The following is a 25,034-nucleotide window of genomic DNA, read 5'->3' on the forward strand; positions in this document are numbered from 1 at the left end:
TACCATACTTTTGCCAGGTTCTGGAATGACAGCCAGGATGACAATTTATAAACCATATTTCTAAATGAGGCTTAGAACAAAAGAATGAGAAATTAAAAAAAAAAAACCATAACAATAACAACAACCCAATAAACAACAGGAAACAAAATTCTCACATCCCTGGAGTATACAAATTCTTTAGCAAATAGGGGCATTATATGTTGTGCAGGAGTCACAAACTCATACTTTTTAAAATGTTTTGAATTTGTTATTTGTTTTTAGATCACTGCAAGAAAAAGGGCAAGGATCTTTGCTAACATGGTAGGATAGAAAAGACTTGGGAACTTGAAAATAGACAAAACAAGTCAAAGGAAATTCTAATTAGCATACCATTTAGATTTTTAAAGACTATTTGGTCCAAATCTCTCATTCTATAGGTGAGAAATTAGGGAAGGGAAGGTTTAAAATCATGTCAGGTTCCTATGTAAAGCATAAGATTACAGTATAAAAGTGAAGGACAATTTTGATTATATATAGGCTCAAACATAATTCCATCTCTTTTTTGGAGGGCCTGAAGCAGGGCGGGAGACAGGAAGAAATGTTAAGAAATGTTAAATAAGGCTTACCTTATATGAAATGTTATGTTAGCCTAAAATGCACATGGGAGCTAAGAGGTTTTCCCAATGGTATCATAGTAAACATTTAACAACCAGCTTTTTGACCAAACTATATGGCAACAGCATACTTTTAGATTCCATCTGCATTATTAACATCTTTTTCCATCACTTTCTTAAGTCTAGACAATTAACAAAAGAACAAATCAAGCCCTGATTTCTAGAATTTTCCAGTTTCCAAGGGATAAATTCTCACATCAAAAATTTAATATTGAGCCTTCATGAATCTGTTCAAGCTAGCTCCCATGCACACCTCGTTTGTTTTTTGTCTGTTTATTTGTTTTGTTTTGTTTTGCTTTTTTCCATTTTGTTCCCATGGACAGCTAAGCACAAATCAAAAATCTGCTGTGCTGGGGAGTGGAGAAGGACGAGAAAATATATCAACTATCAACTGAATTTATTTAAACCTGAGGCCTTCAGTTCTAGGCCATGTACTATGTAGAATTGAAACCACAACCCAAACCTTATTTCTACCCATGTTCCTTCTACTATATTACACAGTATTAGATTCATTTAAATTATTAATATTTCTTGTCAGTAGGATTTTTGTTTTTCCTTAATGCACATGCTTTGTAATAAGTCTTACTCATTTTTTAAAATCTCCCACACTCTTGTTTCCTTGATTTATGAATTTCCCCAAATTGGTGCCTCTCACCTAATTCTTTGGCCTCTCCTCTCTCTACTTCCATCACACCCCTGTCTTAAATATGTTCAATGAATCAACTGTGAAAAACCTTAGGATTTTTTACCCTGACAGCAAATCCATCTCTCTCTCCTTCAAAATAAACTCCACGTGTTACATAAATGAAATGTACAGTCCCCAAGGTAGCTGTGGTTTCCCCTCCTCTCAATGCTTTTTGTTTGTCTTTGACTGTTACAGAGTTAGATGTTAACTTGAAAGTTGTCTCCAAAAAATGCAAGATTAAAAAAAGGGGATAGGTTTTAGGCTCTGTCTTGCTGCTAATCATTGATCAAAAAAATTCCAAAATTAATGGCAAGGGGTGGGGGGAAATTAAATTTTGTCTTTATGTATTTTGGAATGGGTCAGATGAATGCACTCTGCTGATTTTGAACTATGTGAGAAAAAGTGGGGGGAAATACACATTTTTACTGACCAAGAAAATTGTCAAGATGTTTTTGGGGTTTTTTGTATAAAACTCAAAAACTGCTAAAAAAACGAAATACTACAAAACTTGGCAGGATTGTCATCTTGACTGAAGGGGAAGATCATGTCAACCTTAAGGCTAATCGGTTAATTATTTTCCAAGTTATAATGGTTTGAATTAATGTTTTGCACATGTGCTATAAAAGTTTTAGTGTTTCAATTGCATCGAGTTATTTAAGGTTACGTAAAGCTCAAGAAAACCTTAGTTAAGATGATTGAGACTGTCTGCAGGACACCAAAGCAACCAGGTAAAAAGTGAAAATTTTACTTTGATAAATGGTTATCCACTGTATAAATATGTATACGTATATTGGATTTGACATATATTTTAACATATTTAAACTATACTGGACTACTTGTCATGTAGGGAGGGATGGGGGGAAGGAGGGGAAAATTTGGACAGAAGATTTTGTAAGATTCAATATTGAAAAATTACCCATGCATATGTTTTATAAATAAAAAGATATAAAATATTTTTTAAAAAAAGACCTCTAGTAAGGAAACACACACACACACACACACACACACACACACACACAAATGGTTATCCTCCCAAAAAGTGTTCGATTATTTTTTTCAATGAGCTGATGGATTTAACCAGATGTTCTAAAATGGTAGAGACACAGTTTGTGTTAAAATCACTTCTTTGGCTCAGGAACTTTTCTTGTTCCATTATTTACTATAACAAATTGTTGAAATGTACAGCCCACTCCACACATATGATGCCAATAGTAGAGATTGAAAGCTCACATGGAAAATTGGATTGCACACCCTTCCCCAGTACTAATTTTACATATGATTTTTTTTTTAAGCATAAGGATGAGTCACCAACCAGAATGGTAGAAAAGAAAGATCTATTCTGATAGAAATGGACATTGGCACTTTTCCTACATCCTTTGGTCCCTTTACTTACTCCACATCCAGGGCAACACCAGGAGTGAATAGCATCGAGGTGATAAAAGCTCCCTTCTTCCAGGATTGTATCCATGGTAGGAATTTGACTATCTGGGCCATGAATTTGAACCTAAACAGAACTGCAAATTCACAGAATCTCATTGTTGAAAGGGATTTCAGAAGTAGACTAGAATGATCTATCCATATTCTCTATAATATCCCCAACAAAAGGTCATTCTCCTGATCAGAGACTTCAAGTAATAGGATAGACTACCTTTCAAGTTAATCCATTCCCTTTCTGGATATCATCAGAAAGTTGCCTAAAGTTGACTCTTCAAATCACACTTATTGATTCTATTTCTTCCTTTTGGAACCAAACAATATGGATGTATTCTTTTTTTCTACCCTTTAAGACTCTGAAGACAAATATTATATCTCCTCCCCTGTATGCATCAAATGTTTTCTACTTTATTCCACTGACTTTTACATGGCCTTCATTTATTTCACCAACCTAATTCTGCTCCATTCTAGACATATTCCCTTTATTAATAATCTTCCTATAACATGGCATTATTATTTTAAAATGTAAATAATATATAATTCTGTCAAAGATTGGCTTCTGATCAAGTTGAATTACAAATTTTACCTGAATAATATTTCTTAAGGTATTCAGGCCACTCTCCTTTCATCTTTATCCACAAAAAGAAAGTATAAAACACCACAAAACATTTGAAAATGAAAAGATAGTCTAATCTATTTGCTCTTTTGAATTCCTTCAACAAAATAAGTTGGCAAATGCTCTCATTTTTAAAATAGGTTCTTTATCGCATGTGTTAAGAAATAAGCTAAAAAAAAATCATAGAATTGAGGATTAGAAACTGTCTTATAGATTGTGTCCCAACTGTAATTTCAGGGCCATAGAATCAGAATTTTTGAGTTGTATGGGACACTAGGAATCACCTAATATTGTAGATTTGGAGTTGGAAAAGATAGGTTAGATCAGCTAGTCTAGTCTGAAAGCAGCTAGGTAACACTGACTCTGGACACAAGATTTGAGTTCTAATCCAGCTTCAGACCCTATTAAATGATCCTAGACAAGCCACTGCCTGCCTCAGGTTCTTCAGCTATAAAATAGAATCATAATAGCACCAAATTCCAGAGTTGCTGTGAGGATCAATGAGCTAATATTTGTAAGGCACTTTGCACAGTGCCTGGAACTTAATAAATGCTTATTTCCTTCTTACTCTTCACTTTATAGATGGAGAAACTGAGACCCAAAAACTACATAGGTAATTAGTAACAGAGCCAGAATTCTAGACCCAAATCTAGGTCTCATTCTTCTCCAGCACAATAATGCACCATTCTTCCCTTCCCCCTATTTTAAATTGAGGTTCATAGAAAAGTGACTTGCCTGGAAATTAGGTCTTTAGAATTGATTCTTTTGGTCCACTGCTCATTTTGTTACATGAGAAAAACTTACTCTGTTTCAGAAGTTTCTCTTTTAGGGCTCCCACTGAACCTTTTATTACTTAAACTATTTTGTACTTTGATGAAACTACTGTGCTTACAGAGGCCAAAGTAAAATGAGTTAAAAACGGACTTCAAGTATGTGACTGGTTATTTCAAGGGAAAAAAAATATTCTCCAGATGTTTTCCACCGCCTCCCAGGACAGAAAAAGAGGAAATGAGCTTAAAGTTTGGGGAGAGAGGTTTTTTGGAATTTTGGTATTAGGAAGCATATGTTAAGGTAGGGGAGAAATGGCAACAGGTTACCCAAGAATGCTGTGAAATCTGCCCTGAGGAACTACTCACTGAAGAGTGGGGTAAGCAATTGTCAGTCTGGAGAGCTTTAAATGCCAAAATAAAATTATATTTTATTCTAGAAGCAGTGGGGAGCTACTGATGATCTCTGAGAAGGAGATGGACATGATCTCAGCTGTGTGAAGGTTGGTTAGAGTCAGGGAGAGACTGGAATCTGGGAGACCAGATGATGATGATGGAAGGCTATTATAATTAGGTAATCTGCTGGGAGGGGAGGGGATAGTAAATGGAAGAAAAAAGAGGAACATGAAAGTTGTGAAGAAAGTAGAATTGTTAATACCTGGGAAGCTAGTAAATTAGAAAGATTTTGTTTTTAAGTCATCAGATCAAAAATAAGCAACTCTGATACTTATTCTTAAAAATCAATAGCACACTTATTTATTTCAAAAATTTGGAGATGGAAAACATCTGATTCCAAAAACTATATATTGGATTGTTTGCTTGTTTGTTTTTCATTTAAATTGTTTTTGTTAACTTTTGTTTTTACATCATCAATATTTCCTAACATAGTTTCTTCCCAGTGAGCCATACCTAATAACAAAAAAATAGAATAGAAAGAAAAAAAGGCAACTAAGCAATACTAACTAGCATATTGAAATGAATGAGAAGCCTAAGAGACATAGTTTCTGGGTAATTAATAATCAATTTATTAATTAGACTAACATATAAACAACAGATTGAGATCAGTGTTTCTCTAAGGAACTAAAGACCCTACATGGCTACTGCTGAATGTTTAAATACCCTGGAAAAGGAGATGTCTCTGGGGGTGAAAGTCAATTCTTATTGATTAACAATTAATGAGAGAATGAATATTAAAATTAGAGGTAGGCTTTTTTTTTTCCTAATGAGAGTCTGGGGAAAGTGACTTTGATCATCTCAGTACTTTGAGACAAAAAAGACTGATATCAAGTCAGACCATACCCACCTCAGGCAACCTAGACATAGGGCTGAAATTCACCTAGATTGGATTATATTTTTCCTTTTATTAGAAAGAAGCTTCCCAGTTCACTTAATATTAAAGAGAATGTCTTATTGTCAGCTTTTTGTTTCACAAGAACAGGACTTTGAATGAAGAAATAAAAAGAGAAAAAATGTTTATTAATATAAGAAAGTAATATATTTTTTAAATATAAACCACAAGTATTCAATTTTCTATACCTAAAGTCCTCCCCATTTGCAAAGAAAGGAGAAAGGGTAATTTTTCATCTCTTCTTCATATCCAACTTGATCATTATAAATACAAAGTTGTTTCATTTTTGTTCTTAAGACTAATGTTGTAGCCATTGTTATCCTGTTTCTGGTTACTTCATTCTGTATCAGTTTGTATCTTTTTCCATGCTTTTCTTAATTCTTTGTATTTATCATAGAAAGGGTGTTGTCATTCTCCAGAAAAATTCTAGTCTGAATTATTAAATATGTCAATTTATAAGTATCTAGAAGAGAAAGAGCCCATTAAACTCCATTATAAATTTATTACACACAAGACATGTTAAACAAATTGGTATGCTAGGAATATCATAGCGAAAAAAAAGAAAGAAAGAAACTTGAGTTCTAACTTTAATTTGGCCACTATCTGTTCCTCCTAGATCACCAATATCCTCAATTTCCAAATAGACTACCTCAGCTGCATACAGGAATAAACATATCCTTCATCTTATCATCATCTATAAATCTTTAACCATTATGATTTGAAATGCTAAAATTACTCTTTCAGATTAAAAGCATTACAATATTCCCTCTGCTTCATTCACTTAATAAATCAATCAAGCTAGCATTTATTAGATGCTCACTCTAAGCACTGGAGATATAAAAAAAAAGACCAAAAACATCTCTGATTTCAAAAATCTCACAGTCTAATGGAGGAGACAACATACAAACAATTATGTACAAACAAGATGTGTATAGGACAAATTGAGGGATGGTTTCAGAGGGAAGATCAAGATTAATATCAAGAAGGACCTCAAAAAGCTTCTTGAAGAAGATAGAACTTCAGCTTCTTAAGTTTTCTTTTCTTTGAAATCTTGGACCTAGAGTTAATCAGTTCTATTTTACACTGTTTTCTGCCTCTCTTTTGTCCTTTTATCACTCAAGCCAATCCAAACCTAGCACTGATTTGACCCTGCTATATGATATTATTATTTTATTTTATTTGTGTGCTACAAAATATCACTGAAAAGGTCAAATAACTGTGCTGAGAGATTTAAAATAAATTTATTTTCTGTAATTTCACTACTGCATGGCATTCCTTTTACTCTTCCTCAATTATCTCTTTATAGGACAACTCACAGTATCTGTTTTAATCTTTTCTTCTTAAGAGAGCATTAATCTTAAACCATCCTCTGTACCTCCTTCCTTTCCAGAGAGGTCCTTGCTTTATTATAAGAGAAAATAAAACCATCCATTCTAAAGTCCATCTTATTCCCAATTTGATACTTTGAATTTTCAAAATCATTACCCATTTTTTCCTGCTTCTCTCCAACATCTGAAAAGGCCCCTCTGCCCAAAACCAAGGCATTTATCCATTCTTTATCTTAATGATACTAAACTAGTACCCTGAAATCCTGCTGGAATGGGTAGCCATATGAAGAAGACATTGCTTTTGGGGCAACTAGGTGGTGCAGTGAATAGAGCACCAGCCCTGAAGTCAGAAGGACATGAGTTCAAATCTGGCCTCAGACACTTAACACTTTTTAGCTATATGACCCTGGGCAAGTCACTTAACCTCAATTGCCTCAGGGGAAAAAAAAGGTCCTAAAGATTTTGGTTACCCATAAGATTGATGGGAGTTATTTTTAATAAAACATTAAAAAAAACTAATCCAATATTTAACATGTATGTATATATGTATCTATTTATATAGTTATTAGTTTGTATAATTTCCATATCAGGAAAATCAAAAGTGCCATAGTAGTCTACACTGGTTAGACTGGCCAGTTCTGAATGCCACACTTTAAAAAAGAGTATTGATAAGCTAAAACACATCCCAAACAGGATTGCCAGGATGGTGACAGATAAGGAAACGATGAGAGATAAGTGCTTAGTCAAAAAAAATTAGGGCTATTTAAAATTATAAGGATTGGTGTTTTATGTTTAGATAATCAGTATACCTGTCTACCCAAGTAGTAACTAAAGGGTATTCAACATTCAAAACCATAGCTTGTGAGCTCTCACTACTGTGTTTATATTCAATCCTCAAGCATGTTAACTCAAAACAAAAAATTTTAACTAAACATCATAGCAAATAAATTAATACAGAACTATCTCCCAAGACACAACTGAGGAAATACTCCCACAATTTAGTACATCACCAATGAGGGGATAGTAGAAATTCATAAAAAAAAGTTATGTCCAAGGAACACATATTAAAAATATGTGGCCAGGGAATATGCAAAAAGGGAAATATACCTAGAACCCACTTTGCCTGGGCAATTGCATGCTGGATACACATGTAAGAAACATATATGGCCAGGGCACATATAATTCCAGAGCAATTTACTCCTCTGATATTGCAGAGCTACTGATATCATAGTTCTAATGTTTGAGTGTCATGTCTTAACTTTGTCATTTAAGTTCTATTTGCCTTAGTTCCTCAACTATTAAAATGGGCATAATAATTACACTTACTTTGAAGAACTGTTATGAGGATCAAATGGTATGTTTATTAAAAAGCATTTAGGGGCATCTAGATGGCACAGTGGATAGAGCACTGATTCTTGAGTCAGGAAAAACTGAGTTCAAATCCAGCCCCAGACATATAATATTTCCTAGCTATATGACCCTGAACAAGTCACTTAACCCAAATTGCCCCACAAAAAAAAAAAAAAGCAAGTGTTTAGCACAAAAAAAAAGACATTTTAGAAATTCTAATTTGCTCCCTCCCTTCTTCCTCTGCTGGGCTTTATTGTCTTTTCTGAGTGGGTCATCTTTGTCCTAGTCATTCTATCTTTTCCCTAAGGGGTAATTTTGTGGTCATTGTTGGGCTTTATCTGCCAAGTTGCTCTCTACTGCCAACTAAAAACTTCAAAATGCCCACAATAATGTTGTAATATACTCAAAAAAAGTATTAGTAAAGAAGGGAAAGCATTTATTAAGTGCCTAGTATGTGCCAGGTACTGAGCTAAACGTTTTACAAATGTTGTCATATTTGATCCCCACAACAAAACTGGAAGATGGGTGAACCCTATTTTATGATTGAGGAAACTGAACAAAGTTATTTGCCACTATCACACAATTTGTCATGTTTGACTCTCTGTTGCCTCATTTGGAATTTCCTTGGCAGAGACACTGGAGTGGTTGTTTTCTTCTCCAGCTCATTTTACAGATGAGGAAACTGAGGGAAATAGAGTTAAGTGGCTTACCCAAGACCATATACCTAGTAAGGGTCTGAGACTGGATTTGAATTTAGAAGATGAATCTTCCTGGCTCCAGATCTGACATTCTAACTCCTGTGCCACTGCATCACTAAAACACCAGGAGCTCTGGCAGGACAATCAACACAAATTTACCATGTTCCAGAAGCTGTTTCTGTCATAAATGGAAGAGTCATTTAGGCTTTAGTAACTTGGATGAATTTTTTCCCATATCAAACCAGCCTAACATTCTTCACTTTTTAATAAAAAACCCAGAAATGTAATTGTTTCATAGATGGAGAATACCATGGTAGATCAGAAATAACATTAAATTTAGAATAACAGAGCATATGAGTTCAAGTTTTAATTCTTCTATTCATTAGCTGTGTAGCCTCTAATGAATTAATCTGGCTTAGTTTCCTCATCAGCAAAAAGATGGGGTTGGATTAAGTGACTTCCAAGTGCATACGGTTTTTTTTTTCCCTATCTTTAACTAGTGATGCTTATACCTGTTGCTTTCCCATGATAGATCAATAAAGAAACTAGGAAAAAAAATATTCTATTTGTGAATATATAACTTTTGTTACTTGAATTTTTGGTAGTTTTTGCTAGCTGAAACACAGCAGTTAGAAATTCATTCAAGGAAAGATCATCAGCAAGTTCTATCTCATCACTTTATTACTATATATTCTATTACCTTGGTGAAAAAAATATTACTGAAATTTACAACTTAAAATTACAAAATTGAGAGCTTATCAATTAGACATCTATTTGATCCAGTTTTTCAAATAAAAAAGATATCATTATTAAACTTAGAAATATTTCATATCAATAAAGTCTGTAATTGAGACTCCTATTAAGAAGATTAATAAATAGATATCTTCTTGCATTCTTAATATTGTCAAATAATAGGTTGATATAGGATTCTAAAGGATAGAATAAAAAGAAAATATGAGTCAAGAAAAAAGTAAGAAATCCATGAAAACAACCTCCCTCCCAAATAAAATTCGAGTTTTCTCTAAATAGTTTTTCTATGATATCAATTTTTAAAATGTTAAAGATCTGGTTCCCTTTGAATAAATAGTATGACAACTAGAGGTCTGAATTTTATATACTTTCAATGTATCATTATTTTTTGACTTTCAGGATCCATAGGGTATTTAAAAAAAAAAAAAAAAGGCACATTCCCAATGTTAAATGAATAAACTCTTTAAAAGAATTCATAGAACAAATTCAATAATATGGATTTAATACGCCATCTGGTGGTCCTCTACTGAGATTACACTTCAAATACTATCAAATTCCAAGGCAGCTCCTTTCTTTTGCTTTGACGAAAAGGAGATTCATACATGGCGCTTTATGGACTTTGTGTACATAAATAAATGGCAATTCAGTGAATAGAGTGATAAGTCTGGGATCAGGAACATATGAATTCAAATCTGGTTATCAGATGCACTAATTGTATGATCCTTGATAAATCACTTATCTTCCATTTGCCTCAATTTCCTCATCTACAAAATAGGGATAACTATCTCTTAAGGTAGTAACAAAGATCAAATGGGATAATATTTATAAAAAAATCTCTTAACACAGTTTTAAGTATGATCTTTGTGAATACACTGAGGTGATATTTAAAATACCACAGTAATGTAAGCAACCCTAACCAGTTTATGAGCTATCTTCTTCCAACCATAAAAAAAATCAGTGTGTTGCTATATTAATTACCCAGAGGCTATAATATCTGAACTACTTATTAGATAATGCTTTTCCTGAACTATCAATCTAGCAGCCAACTCAGTTTCTCCCTAGAGGAACTCACTTGGATAGGAAAGCCTCCCAAAAGACTACAGTACCAATATTGGTCATCAAAAGACACTCAGCCAAATATCTAAACCACTCTCTCCCTACTCTCATCCCAATCTCCCTAAGTAAGTCAAAACAGCTTTTAGTGGCAAGACTAGATGGGTTTAAATTTTAGCTAGGAAATAACAAGAAATATCAACACTCTTTAATATGTTCTTTTTTTTTTTAATGACCCTTAAGGCCATAAGACACAATTACTCGGCATACTGTGGCCACACTGTATATTGAACATAGGGAACATGGGAAAAAAATACCTACAAACCATTAAGCTCTCCAATAGACTTCTTTTTTTAAATCTCCCTTTTTTTTCTATTGAACTAAATACAAAATGAGAAAAAACAGAATAGAAAAAAGAAACACAGAAAAGAAAAAATTTAAAAGTAAACATTGTCATGTGCCCAGCAGAATATCAGGGAAGATTCAAAATATATAACAATAAATTTCCATTTCAAGAAAACACAAATAATAATAGAAGAAATTATATTCATGAGTGTCCATCTTTGTTTATCTGTAGGTTATTCTTTTGTTCTCTGTTGTTCTCTTCTACTTTAATTCTGCTTTTTAACTTGTCTTGCTATTACTTAACTTTCCCTCACCTATGGAACACTCCCTTATTTTTGTCTGTCCACTCTTTCCTTCCTTCTTTATTCCATTCATGTTTATCTACACATCTTAATACACCTTACATTAATCTAAAACAGCTCTTTACCCACACTTATCTACCCTTCCCACCCCTCTTTATCCCTTTTTCATTAATCTATATACTTTGTCGCTGCCAAAAATCCACACATCCTTCTGTAACTCACTTTGTCCTATTCCCTCCCCCCCCCCTCCATTTCTTTATAGATTTTGGAGAGTACTATACCCTTCATGTTAAATAAGTAGTGTTGCCTATTTAACCCATTCCCAACATGAGAGCTACAAGCCTTCCTCCCCTCTCTAATGCCTCTATGTCTAGTCTTCTTCTGAACCTCATTTGTATAGCATAGTAACTAATTTTTACCTTTTCTTTGACAGTTTTACTTTTGAGAGTCAAATCATACTCAACTCTGTTCTAATCTTCCTTTTGAGCTAACTCATTACTCATATCAATCTTAAACATATGGTATACATTTTCATGTATAAAACGTAAACAATTTATCTGTTAAGTTCCTTGAAATTAATCTTTGATAGTGACTCATATGTTAAATTTTCTTTTAATTTAGGTTTGGTTGAAAAAAAGTCCTGAAAATCTACAAGTTTGTTGAATGTCTATTTTTTTCATTCAATATTATGGATAATTTTTCCAGATATGATATTTTTTATCCACAAGCCTAGTTCTTCTGATTGTCAGTATATATGATTCCAGGACCTGTGGTCTTTAATTGTGACTTTTGATTAGTCCTGCACAATTCTAATTGTAGCTCCAGCATATTTGAATTATTTTTTTCTTGTTTCTTGAAAATTCTTTTTTGATCTGAGAGTTTCAAAATTTGGCAATAATATCCCTATGTGTCTTTCACAAAGGATCTATTTAAGATGCTGATCTTGGGTTGTCCCAAACCTTCTTGATTTTTCACCAGTCTATATTCACCCTAAGGCATAAATTTGTTCTGTTTATGGGGAAACTATGGAGAGCTTGAAATTCACTGACCTACTCCACCCTCTTACCAGAATCCTCTCTCCTATAGACTTCTACTTCTAATCATTTCCCCAAGTTCCTCTTGCTTATCCTAGATTTTCAGTGTTTGGCCAGGGAATTCTGAAACCTCATTTTTACCCTATATCATGGAGGTTGGGGGAAGAGGATTATGTGTCTGAGAAGCCCTCTCCAAGCTATATACAAACAAAGGAAAACAAGGGAATCATATTTTTTGTAGAAGATGCTTATTCGTGCATCAAGATCATTCTCAATCTACCAGTCTTTGATTCACCAAGCACTTAGGATTAACAAGAGCTCAGTCTTGAGTACTAAGGTCCTTCTCTCCTCCGATATAGATACAGATATAGACATAGAGAGTCCTACCTCAGATCTAGAGGTTGTCTCCCCATTGGTCTTAGCTCCTCCTCTGATGCCAGTTGCCTCAGATAGAGTCCCAGGTTTCAATATCCACTATCTCCTAGCATTTTGTATACCCAAAATTAACTACCAGTCATTGATATGTTGGACAGAAGGTCTCAATATAATCTGAGTGGTTCTCTTCTCCCCATTCCCAAGAAGTCACCCAAGAAGTCTCTGTTTTAAGGGCAAACAGAAGGAAATTCCAGACCTAAGCTTCTATTGGCTAATCTTGTCACTTCCCTATCTCTTTCAGGAAGTTTCTTGCACATCCTGAGCACTTGCTTAGGACAATTTCACTTATCTACTCTTTTTCCTTATGATTTATTAGCAAAAATCCCAATTGCCTTTAAAACAAAACAAAATGTGTAATTCAAATAGATAAGAGGGCAATATACTGGCACAGATTTCATGTTCAAATAGATAAAATTTACTTACAATGTTTTCATAAATCAGGTATTTATTGAATGCTATGAATTTGCTTAATAAACTTTTCCCTTTGTGGAGAGTTCTAAGATAAATTTTGATTTAATGATTGAAATCTAGTTGAACAATGGTAATTTTTTTTCAGCTGTGCTGAAAGTCCTTAGAGGTTAAGTAATTATCTAAGATCTTCCAGAATTAATACAAATTAAGGAAATGCTGTAGAATTACAAGATCATAGATTTAGGCTTCAGAGACCATAGAGTCCAGTTCCCTCTATTGCAAGTGAATTAACTGAGGCACAAAGAGATTTGACAGTTCCAAATATCTAAGGCTGAGATAAGATATGGGCTTGGTCTTCCTGACTGCAAGTCCAACACTCTATCTGTTATACCATCTAACTACCTTAATTTATTCAAAATTAAAGTAAAAATGGCATTTCATAAAGATAATAGAAATAATAACATCATCACATTTTCTCCAATTAGGAAGGTTCCTCCTGTTCCTCAGTGGTTTCAATTTTCACACTTAACTGACAGAGTTGAAGTAACTGAGGCATCCTATTAATAGGTATAAAAAAAAAACTAGCCTTTTTAAAAATGAAATCTTTTCATCTTTGTTGAACTAAACATCTGTTCATCTGAAAAAGTATCTTTCAAAGTATTATCATTGTTTCTTTTAAAGCTTTAAATCCCAAAATGGAAGAGTCATTGGATCTTTTTTAAAGATATTGCTTCCATTTGCCAACTCAACCTATTTCTTCCTGTAGCATTCTATATCTTATTTCAATTTCCTTTTCTTTTTCCTTTATAATGACTTCTAGTGGAATTATAAATTTCTCTGGCTTGCTCTTTCAGACCACCATACTTCCAATAGGATCAATCTTCAGACTTTCACAAGGTTGATGTGTCCCTTTTCTTCCACAGGTGATGGCTGTTCCCCTGACCCCTCTACAGCTACTGGAAGTGGTGATCCTCATTTATCTCAGTTTCATCAGGTCCATTCATGGAGGTGCCTATTATGGGATCAAACAGCTTCCACCTCAAATCCCACCTCAGATACCCCAATACCAGGCCCTGGGACAACAAGTACCTCACATGCCTTTGGGCAAAGATGGCCTTCCCATGGGTAAGGAGATGCCCCACATGCAGTATGGCAAAGAATACTCACACCTACCCCAGTATATGAAGGAAATTCCACAGGTGCCCAGGATGGGCAAGGAGGCAGCTCCCAAGAAAAGCAAAGGTAAAATCAATTAATAAGTACTTACTAAGCAACAACTGCATATGAGCACAGTGCTAGGTGCTAAGGCTATAAATACAGTGAATATGAAACAATCCTTACAAACTCTTACATTCTAGTGGAGGTAGGGAGAGAAGTACATATATAAACATATACAGCATAAACATAAAGTGAACACACACACAGAGCAAGTAATAAAATACATGTTAACGTGGAAGTGAGAGAATTAGCAGACGGGGAGGATCAGAAAATTCTTCATGCAGAAAGTGATCCTTGAGCTAAAACTTAAAGGAAAAGGGGATTCTATGAAGCAGATTTAAGGAGAAAGTACATTCCAGACATGAAGGAGAGCCCCCTGCAAAGGGAGATGGAGTGATGACAAAAGGAGGAGATGAAGAAGAGAAAGAAGGTCAATTTGATTGGATTGCCATGTGGAGGGAAAATATTGTCAAATGAAACTGAAAAGATAGACAAGGAGCCATGTTGTCTATGACTTCTAAAAGCTAAACAGAGGAGTTTATATTTTATTCTAGAGGAAATAGGAAGCCATTGGAGTTGGTTGAGTAGATCCTTGATGTAGTCTTTCCTTCAGGAAAGTTACCTTGGCTACGTGAATATAGGATGAATTAGAATGGGCAAAGTCAAAATAAATAACCACTTTCAAATTATTTTTTTCAACAGATGTTTCTTAAATGAATGTGTTGGAAAGATTACTGTGATAGGAACTGGAAAACAAAGATAATAAGATATTACATCTGCATATAAGATAACGGGGCCCCAGATTTCCTAATCCTAATAAATGGGAAGGTTGGACTAAAGAGAATCTGAGATCTCTTTGGTTTAGAATTATGGCCCTGAGAGTAGTAAGAGTGAGAATAACATATTTCAAATTTTACTTTTTAGTTTTCTGTTCGTTCTTATAAAATGCCTACTGAGTGTCAGGCACTACACCCTGGCATACAACGGTACAAAGTGTACAATGGTAAAAAGTATACAACTGTACAAAGAGTTGTAACATAAGACACGATGCTTAAGGGGTTTGCTTTCTAAAAAGAGAGAGAATAGACAATTAATCAACAACCATTTATCAAGATCATATCATGTGCTAGGCCTTGTACTTAATGCTGTCCCTTCCCTCAAGGAGCTCACAGTCTAATGGCAACTTGTTATCCCGATTAGACTGTGGATAACAAGTTGCCAGTTGCATATACAACATGCAAATAACACTATACACGCAAGTTTTCCATTGTCTAAATAGAAAAAAAGGAAGAGGGGAAAGAGAGACACTGAAAGGCCCTCAGTAGGAGGGTATAATAGAAAGAGGGTACAGTGAGGTACAATAGAAAAAAACACTAGTCAGAGGATCTAGGTTCAACTTCAATCTCTGACAATTACTACTTGGTTGCCCTTGGGCAGAGCACCTAATCCACCTATATCTCAGTTTCTTATTTGTAAAATTAGGGTGTTTATTGGATGATCTCTGAGGTCCCTTCTGGTCTAGATATAATCCTATTATCTCTGTACTTAGAGTTTAGAAGATAGAAAATGCATCTTTTTTCCATTTGTTATTTTGTTCATTTGTCAATTTTTTTAAAAAGCCTACTATGTGCAAGAAATTGTGTTAGCTCCTTTTCAGGTGTCAGGTGTCAGGCACCACACCCTGGTATACAACTGTACATATTAAACAATGGTAAAAAGTTTTTTTTGTTTTGTTTTGTTTTGTTTTTCCCAGACATGTCTGATTCTTCATAACTTCAGTTTTCTTGGCAAGTGGTTTGTAATTTCCTTTTCTAGCATATTTTAGAGACATGGAAATTGAGGCAGATAGGGTTAAATGATTTGCCCAGATAGCTAATAAATGTCTAACTTGAACTCAGAACATGTTCTCTTCCTGACTCCATGACCAGCATTCTATCTCTGTCACTTAGCTTCCCCTAATTAGTTCCTTAGGATTTTTCAAAGAAACTAGATCTCTGCCTTAAGAAGATTATATTCTAGTAGAAAAGAGGAGATAAGTATAAAGGTGCATTTAATGGTTTAATAAGTAAGAATCAGTGAATACACACAGTGTACTGAGAGTTCAGAGAAGGAAGAAATCACTTCTATCCTGAAGGATCAAGGAAGACTCCACAGAAAGAGATGTCATTGAAGCTAAGCTTTGAAGGACACAGAAAACAAAATATACTAAATGAAATGAAATGAAGGAAAGTTTGAAATGTGCCTCCTAATCAGGGGAGAGGCTAATCTAAAGCTTAATATAAAAGAAAGTTATGAATGGAAAAGTGGGCAAGATACAGAACATGAGAAACTTTGAACACTAAATTGGGGAGTTTGGATTTTATTCCAAAAGTAATAGAAAAGCATCAAAGATTTTTGAGCAAGAAGTATGGCAGGATGAAAATGGTGCATTAGAAAGATTAATTTAGCAACTTTATAACTGAAGTTATGAAGAATCAGACATGCTTGAAAAAAAAAAAAAAACTAAAGGGAGCTGAAAAGGGGCTAACACAATCTCTTCCAGGTAGAAGGTTTAGAGGAGAATGAGTTGGGAAGAAACTATGGCAGCTACAGCAAGAAATAATGAGGGCCTATGCTAGGAGAGGGGGATCAATAATGGAAAGGAAGGGATGACTATGAGAGATATTGTGTTTGTAGAATAGACAAGACTTGTCAATTGACTAGAAGTGAGGGGTAACTACAGCAAAGTAAGTCACTAAGTATTTATTAAGGACGTGGCACTATTAACGTGTGGCACTATGCTAAGTTCTGGAAATATAAAAAATGACACTTCCTGACCTCCTGGAGCTTACAATCTAATGGGGAGGACAGCATGCAAATAAATATGTACAAATAAGCCATATTCAGGAGGGAAAAAAAGGAAATAATAGAGAGGGGAGATGCTAGAATTAAGAAAGATGGGAAAGGCTTCTATAAGAGTCAATAATGACTATCATGATTTGACTCTAGGTAAGTGGTTTCTTGGGAAGTCAGGAGAAAGGGCAGTGTTATTTCATTAGCTAGCACTGTAGAAGAAAAAAAACCATCAGTGCTTTTAATTTTCTAAAACATATTTCAATGAAATGTCAGCTTTACTCATTATAATTCTATAAATGTATATAGCACACAGTTCCAACTCTTTCCATTCTTAATTTAGCTGAACTAAGCAGAACTTCAACTTTGTTGAAGTTAAGACAATTAGAATGGATCTCACCATGTTCTCTCTCTTTCTCTCTCATGCTTTCTCTCCCTCTTTCTCTCTTTCTTTTCCTCTCTCTCTCTCTCTCTCTCCTCCCTCTCTCCTTTTCCTCTCTTTCTCCTTCTCTCTCTCCCTCTCTCTCCCACTCTCTCTCCCTTCCCCTCCCACACCCCTTCCCTTTCCCTCTGTCTTACTTTCCCCCACCCTCTTCCTTTCCCTCTTATTCTCCCCTCCCTCTCTCCCTCCCTCTCCTCTCCCTCTCTTCCTCTCTGCCCCTCTCTCTCCTTCCCTCTCTCCTTTTCCCTCTCTTCCTACTTCTCTCCCTCTCCTTTTCTCCCCCTCTCTCTCCTTCTCTCTCTCAATAGAAATCCCATTAGCCAGCTTAAGAGGAGAGCAAGGTCCCCGTGGAGAACCTGGCCCAAGAGGACCCCCTGGACCCCCAGGTTTACCAGGCCATGGGATACCAGGAACCAAAGGAAAACCAGGCCCCCAAGGCTACCCTGGCATTGGCAAACCAGGTATGCCTGGAATGCCTGGAAAGCCTGGAGGTATGGGCATGCCTGGCGCAAAAGGCGAAGCTGGACCCAAGGGGGAGATTGGACCTATGGGCCTACCTGGGCCTCAAGGCCCCCCAGGGCCTCATGGACTCCCTGGCATTGGAAAGCCGGGTGGCCCAGGGTTCCCAGGACAGCAAGGACCCAAGGGCGAGCCGGGCCCCAAAGGACAGCCAGGGCCTCCAGGTCTCCAAGGACCCAAAGGAGACAAGGGCTTTGGAATGCCAGGTCTTCCAGGACTAAAAGGTCCTCCGGGAATGCACGGACCTCCTGGGCCTGTGGGACTGCCGGGAGTAGGCAAACCAGGAGTGACAGGATTTCCTGGGCCGCAGGGTCCTCTCGGTAAACCAGGCCTGCAAGGTGAACCAGGCCCACGGGGCCCCATAGGCGTACCTGGGATTCAAGGCCCACCTGGCGTGCCTGGAGTTGGAAAGCCAGGTCAGGATGGCATCCCTGGACGACCTGGATTTCCTGGTGGCAAAGGGGAACAAGGACTACCTGGGGTGCCAGGACCCCCTGGCCTTCCGGGGGTGGGGAAGCCAGGTTTCCCAGGGCCTAAGGGTGACCGGGGTATGGGGGGTCTTCCTGGAGCCCTAGGACCCCGAGGAGAGAAAGGCCCTATAGGTGCACCGGGAATGGGGGGGCCCCCAGGGGAACCAGGCTTGCCTGGAATTCCAGGTCCTATGGGACCTCCAGGTGCTATTGGCTTTCCAGGGCCCAAAGGAGAAGGTGGAGCTGTGGGGCCACAAGGACCATTGGGTCCCAAAGGCGAGCCAGGTTTACAGGGTTTCCCAGGGAAACCAGGTTTCCTTGGTGAAGTAGGACCGCCAGGCATGAGAGGTTTGCCAGGTCCAATAGGGCCCAAAGGGGAGGCTGGACATAAAGGTTTACCAGGTATCCCTGGAGCCCCAGGGCTTATTGGACCCAAAGGGGAACCGGGAATTCCAGGTGATCAGGGTTTACAAGGCCCCTCTGGAATTCCAGGAATTGGGGGGCCAAGTGGTCCAATTGGACCTCCTGGACTCCCAGGTCCTAAAGGAGAACCAGGTCTACCAGGTCCTCCTGGATTCCCTGGAGTAGGAAAACCTGGAGTAGCAGGACTACATGGACCCCCAGGGAAGCCTGGGGCTCTTGGCCCTCAAGGCCAGCCGGGCCTTCCAGGACCCCCGGGACCTCCAGGTCCTCCGGGGCCCCCAGCTGTGATGCCTCCCACACCACCAGCCCATGGAGAGTACTTGCCAGAAATGGGGCCAGGGATTGATGGAGTAAAAACTCCACATGCTTATGGAGGCAAAAAGGGCAAAAACGGAGGAGTAGCTTATGAGATGCCTGCATTTACAGCCGAGTTGACCACGCCCTTCCCACCAGTGGGGGCCCCAGTAAAGTTTGACAAACTGCTCTACAATGGCAGACAGAACTACAACCCACAGACCGGCATCTTCACCTGCGAAGTCCCTGGTGTCTATTATTTTGCATACCATGTCCACTGCAAAGGAGGAAATGTATGGGTGGCTTTGTTCAAGAACAATGACCCTATGATGTACACATATGATGAATACAAAAAGGGCTTTCTGGATCAGGCCTCTGGGAGTGCTGTGCTACAGCTTAGACCAGGAGACCGGGTTTTTCTCCAGATGCCCTCAGAGCAAGCTGCAGGACTATACGCCGGACAATACGTCCATTCCTCTTTTTCAGGATATTTATTATATCCCATGTAAATTTTTTTTAAAGTAAGAAAAATACAAGGAAACAAAAAAGACAGCAAAAGAAAAAAAATGAAGTGACAGAAACAAACTAAACACAAAACACATAATTGCTTCAAAGTGTTTATACTGTTGAAAAGTTATATTTAAATGGAAATTTGGACCATCATATAAAAAAAAAAGTCAAAAAACAATAAAAATGCAAGTTTTATGTTCTGCAGAGCTTGTTATTAAAATGACAGGAAGAATCTATGTATCACATTTCTAACAGATGTTCTGTACCCATTGAATCATATTAGCAAATATACATTATACATTTCCACAATACCATGCTTTCTAAAGTTCAGTCAAAATATTTCATTATGAAGGATCATAGCTAACGCAAGTCATTCATTCATATTGTTTACTTCAAACTACACAAGAATAAATCTTAAAGAAGCATCAATGACCAAAAATAATAATAATCACATACCATATTTACTTGCATCATTTACCCCATATTTTCACAAAAATTTTACTAGTGAAACACAGGAAGGGGACAATTAATGTAGTAATACTACCTTTGTGGAGGTAATCTGGGATAATGTACAGCCTCCAAAGGATAGCTCTCTTCCGACCAGCTGCTGGGGTTTTGGCATCAGGGTTCTTACTTGGCACAGGATTGTCACTCAGTGGGAGCCATTGAATCTACTAATCAAGAAGTATTTATTGAGTACCAGAAGATGTTGAGATGATATACCAAGAAGTGCCATGGAAGACACAAGAGGACAAGTTATGGACTGTATCTTCAAGATCCTTACAATCTTGCTGGGAAATGAGAATAGTGGTTAACCTGTTTATTCCTGAAATATTTGTTTTCCCTAAGGTTTCTTTCACATGCTTTGGTTCTTATTATTTTTTACTAGATCTAACTAGACAAAAAAAAAAAAAAAAAAAAACAAACAAAATAAACAAACAAACAAACAAACAAAAAAAAAAAAACACCAAACCCATCTTGAAGTTATTTGGGAAGAAAAGAGATTGGGGTCAATAAAATAAATGCTCCCCACCCTCAGTAACCTTCAGATTCTGTATGATATTCATTACTAATATCAGACATCAGTTGTAAATTAAATGTATATTTATTAAAAAAAATTTAATATAGCCACTGTGAAGCCATAGCCAGAGAGAAGACAAACTATAATTTCTCAATCACTTTTCAATGTCAAAGGGACTTTCTTGCCTAATAATAACTATGAAAAATCAATTCAAACTATTTTAAGGTTGCAAAGTAACTTAAAAAAAAACCTAACATTACACACAGGTATAAAAAAACTTCAGAATTCTATGGGAAAATAAATCTTTATTTGAAAATCAATCTCTGGAACTTGAAAGTAAGACCACTTATGGTTTTCTGATGTATATGATGAAAAATGATATCAAGAACTGTTATAAAAGTAAATTGCTGAAGACCATGCTACCCCATAGTTTAAAGGAATGGCATGATAAAAGTTTACTGCAGACTGCAGACATGCATTTTCATCTCTATATTTAATTGTGTGCTTGCAAGACAGTGTGACAAAGTAGACAGATGTCCTAGAATTTAGGAAAACGTGGATTCAAATTTTGTTTCATACACACACACACACATACACACAGACACACAAACACATACACACATACACATACACACACAGACAGGCATTAGACAAATCACTTACACTCCAAAATTGTCACTAGGAAACTAGTGCCCACTGAACCAGTAAAAGGACCTATTTCTCTGGAAGTTAATTCCCTATATCAATGAAAATTATAGAATTAAACCAAAAAGAATTTTTTAAGTTCCAACAATTCTTATTTTACTACTTCAAGAATCTACAATTTTGAAAATGTGGGCATCATTGCCACTAAAAACAGCCACTGTGAAACTGCAACTAGAAAGAAGACAATCTTTTCTCAATTGCTTTTCTAGATCTTATCTTCTCTAAATTTAATAGGTAATCTTCAACAGCTGCTTCAGCTGAAAAATCTCATCACCCTGTCTCTGTCCAATAGGTTGATAAGCCTTTGCAAACTTAGCTAGGTTGGTTTTCAGAAAATAGACATATAGTCCATTAGCAGCCCACAAATGAAGCCTTCCATGTATAGCAGAATCTGCCACAGCTTGGCGCTTCACTGGGATAAGCTTTCAAGGACCCAGAATCATCTTCATTCCAAGATAAGTCATCGGATCAGAATCTTTGTATAGGTTTAATTTCTTCAGAAAAGGGAAAAACATTTTAATTACTTTCAAGTAGTTATCCAGAGATCTAAAGACATGCTCAATTGGCATATTTGTTAAATACAGAGTTTTAATACAGCAAGATAACCTATGGTGCAGGAAATTACTTTAGAGGGTACCTTACCTCAAATATAGAGTATACCAAAAATGAACAGACTGGTTGGTTACTTTATTGAATTTCCACATAGATCTAAGACTTATTGAGAGCAAATCATTTCTTCTGGTCTCAAAGAAACAAAAGAGCCACTTCAAACTTATTTCCGCCTGGCTATTGACATAATTAGTAACATGGAGAATAAAGACAATATCCTCAAAATTCAGATTGTGGCATAGAAGAAAGAAATAAGCTGGAAATAATCAGATAAATATGATATAAACACAGTGCATATATGTATTCCCAATGCAAATGACTTCTAATGGAACTAGTTCTAACTAGTTAACTAAATTAATCCAGAAAAAATATTTTTATTGATCTGATAAACCTTCTCTATGAGAGATATGGAATATAAGGTTTTTTTTCCTTAAGAGGACTGAAAATCAGTGAATTTCTTGCCATAAGATAACTTATTCACTACTACTTGAATGCTAAAGGTTTTCATCAAAGAAGCTTCAGCATTCATTTTCACAGCAGATAGCATCTGATGGATATAAAGTTTTTATGTCTATTCTCTCAAATGATTAATATGACAAGGATAATGGGTTCTTGATGGGACAAATAAACCTCACATAGTATAATACAAATCGGTGTTCCATCTAGTGTATGAATAGATGCTTTCAAATTAACTTGAAATAAAAATGGTCAACTGGGGCAACTCAGTTTGTGAAATAGTTTTCATATATATATATATCTATATATCTATAGATATATAGATATATATATGTATATACACATTCCAGTTAGTTCTCCATCAAAGTGGAGAGAAATTTCCTAATCAACTGAAATGAAATTTCACTTATCAGAATTGATAATAGTTGCTTCCAAACTTATTTATTGGTTGTGTTACTTATTTGCCTAAATTTGTATATTAGCAGGCATAAGCTTCTAACTTGTAGATGGCGGGGAGGGAGAGGAAAAATCCTATGCAAGTACTGTTTGTTCTACAATGGTGCTAATCTCATAGCAAAATGATGAATTTTTTTCACTTAATTTAAAAACAGAGTTTAAAATAGTTATCTATATGTGTGTGTTTCCCCTTTGAGTGTTATATGTTATACTTTTGCTTTGGTGTAAAAGCAGACCTAACCTGAATCTGTTCTGAACAATAATCTCTATTTAATTAGAAATTAACTAGAATTTGACCATAGGAAAAAATGGACAAAACAGGCATTACCATTATTTAAGTACAGAATTTTAATGCAGCATGATAATCTATGGGGAGGGAAAAAAACTTTAGTGGGTGCCTAACCTCAAATATCTTACAGAATATGTCAAAGAGTAAAAAGACTGGTAACTTTATTGAGTTTCCACTGTAGAATTTGAGACTTGTCAATAGCAAATCATTTTTGTATTTAAATTTTTGTACTGATCTGAAAAAAAATTCTTATTAAATATCTTTAAAAGTACTCTTTTTTTTGTTTCTCTTACTTAATATTATTGGATCCACACATAGTCCCTCAATATGGTACAGGTATGACCTGCATGGTATAGTATCAAGAAGATTGGTCTTGGAATTAGAAGACATATCCTAATTGTGACTTATTAGCCATGCGACCCTGGTTTTCTCCTTCTGTCAAATGGGGATAATAATATCTGATTAGTTCCCTTATAGATTTAAGGAAACCTTCTTAAAGCAATAAGCCTTAAAATAGCAATATAAATATGAGTTTTTATTGATTCCCTCTACAATAAGAGACTTCTGGGTGAATAGCACCCATCAAAAACTTCTATGTTATTCTACTTTGCAAATCATGAAAGAAAAAGAGACTATGATAAAGAAGCAGGTCTGCCTCCAGACATTCACTAATTTTAATATGTTCTGTTACTTTAGAGAGAAGTCCATTTTAGCTTAGCCATCATGATGTCCAGTTCTGCATAACAAGATCATTTCCATGTCCTGATACATAGCTCCATACTAACACTGCTTTTTGACAGTATGATAAATACTAGAAAGATCTGCCAAGGGAATATATGGACCATCAGTCCCTAGAGATCTTCAATATGAGACTAATTTCCCTACATAAAGATCAAACCAGATGACCCTGTAATATCCCTTCTCAAACTTTTATTGCATATATATATGTGTATATGTGTGTATGTATTTTTTATTTTTAGTTTGGCATAGTCGATAAGGTTTAGGCTTGGCACTTTGACTCTTGAAGTCAAAAAGGCTCATCTTTCAGAGTTCAAACTAGCCTCAGATACCTACTATCTATCTGTATGGCCTTGGCAAATCACTTAACTATCTTTGCCTCAGTTTCCTCATTTGTAAAATGAGCTGAAGAAGAAACTAGCAAATCACTCCAGTATCTTTGCCAAGAAAACCCCAAATGGGGTCACTAAGAATCAGACATAACTGAAATGACTGAATAACCATACAATGAAAAGATGGAGCTTTTTCACATGGCTGAAATAAAAGTGAAACAAATGACCTGAAAACATAAAGAGCACATTATAAATATCATTTTAACCTCTACTTGTCCCTTTGCAATGACCCTTTTACTGCACCAAAAGTATTCTCTACTTAGCTCTGACTGAGAATATTACAAAGATATCCAGTCCCAGAAATAAACACTAGCAATTGTCATATAAAGATAACAAAGATATTCTACACTTATTCTCTGATCAAACTACCTGTCAAACTACCTGCTATCTGCTATAGATTACTGACTTCTGAAATAACATAAAACCTCACTAATTCAGTTATTCAGTAAGC

General features: G+C 36.0%; 1 protein-coding gene across 3 annotated transcripts in view; it reads left to right on the forward strand.

Moving 5' to 3' along the window:
• The window catches only part of COL8A1 (collagen type VIII alpha 1 chain), a 214,030-nt gene extending 190,306 nt beyond the window's left edge, over nt 1-23,724 (forward strand). For 2 of the 3 annotated variants that reach the window (XM_074301000.1, XM_074300999.1), the window contains exons 3-4: nt 14,133-14,451; nt 18,010-23,724. In XM_074301000.1, the coding sequence (XP_074157101.1) occupies nt 14,136-14,451; nt 18,010-19,916 (2,223 nt within the window). In that variant the 5' untranslated portion in view covers nt 14,133-14,135 and the 3' untranslated portion in view covers nt 19,917-23,724. The remainder of the gene's footprint in view (nt 1-14,132; nt 14,452-18,009) is intronic. The other variant, XM_074301001.1, reaches the window with a different exon arrangement.
• Nucleotides 23,725-25,034: the final 1,310 nt, after the last annotated feature.

This window comes from Sminthopsis crassicaudata, chromosome 3 (assembly GCF_048593235.1).
Source record: "Sminthopsis crassicaudata isolate SCR6 chromosome 3, ASM4859323v1, whole genome shotgun sequence".
Taxonomy (NCBI): domain Eukaryota; kingdom Metazoa; phylum Chordata; class Mammalia; order Dasyuromorphia; family Dasyuridae; genus Sminthopsis; species Sminthopsis crassicaudata.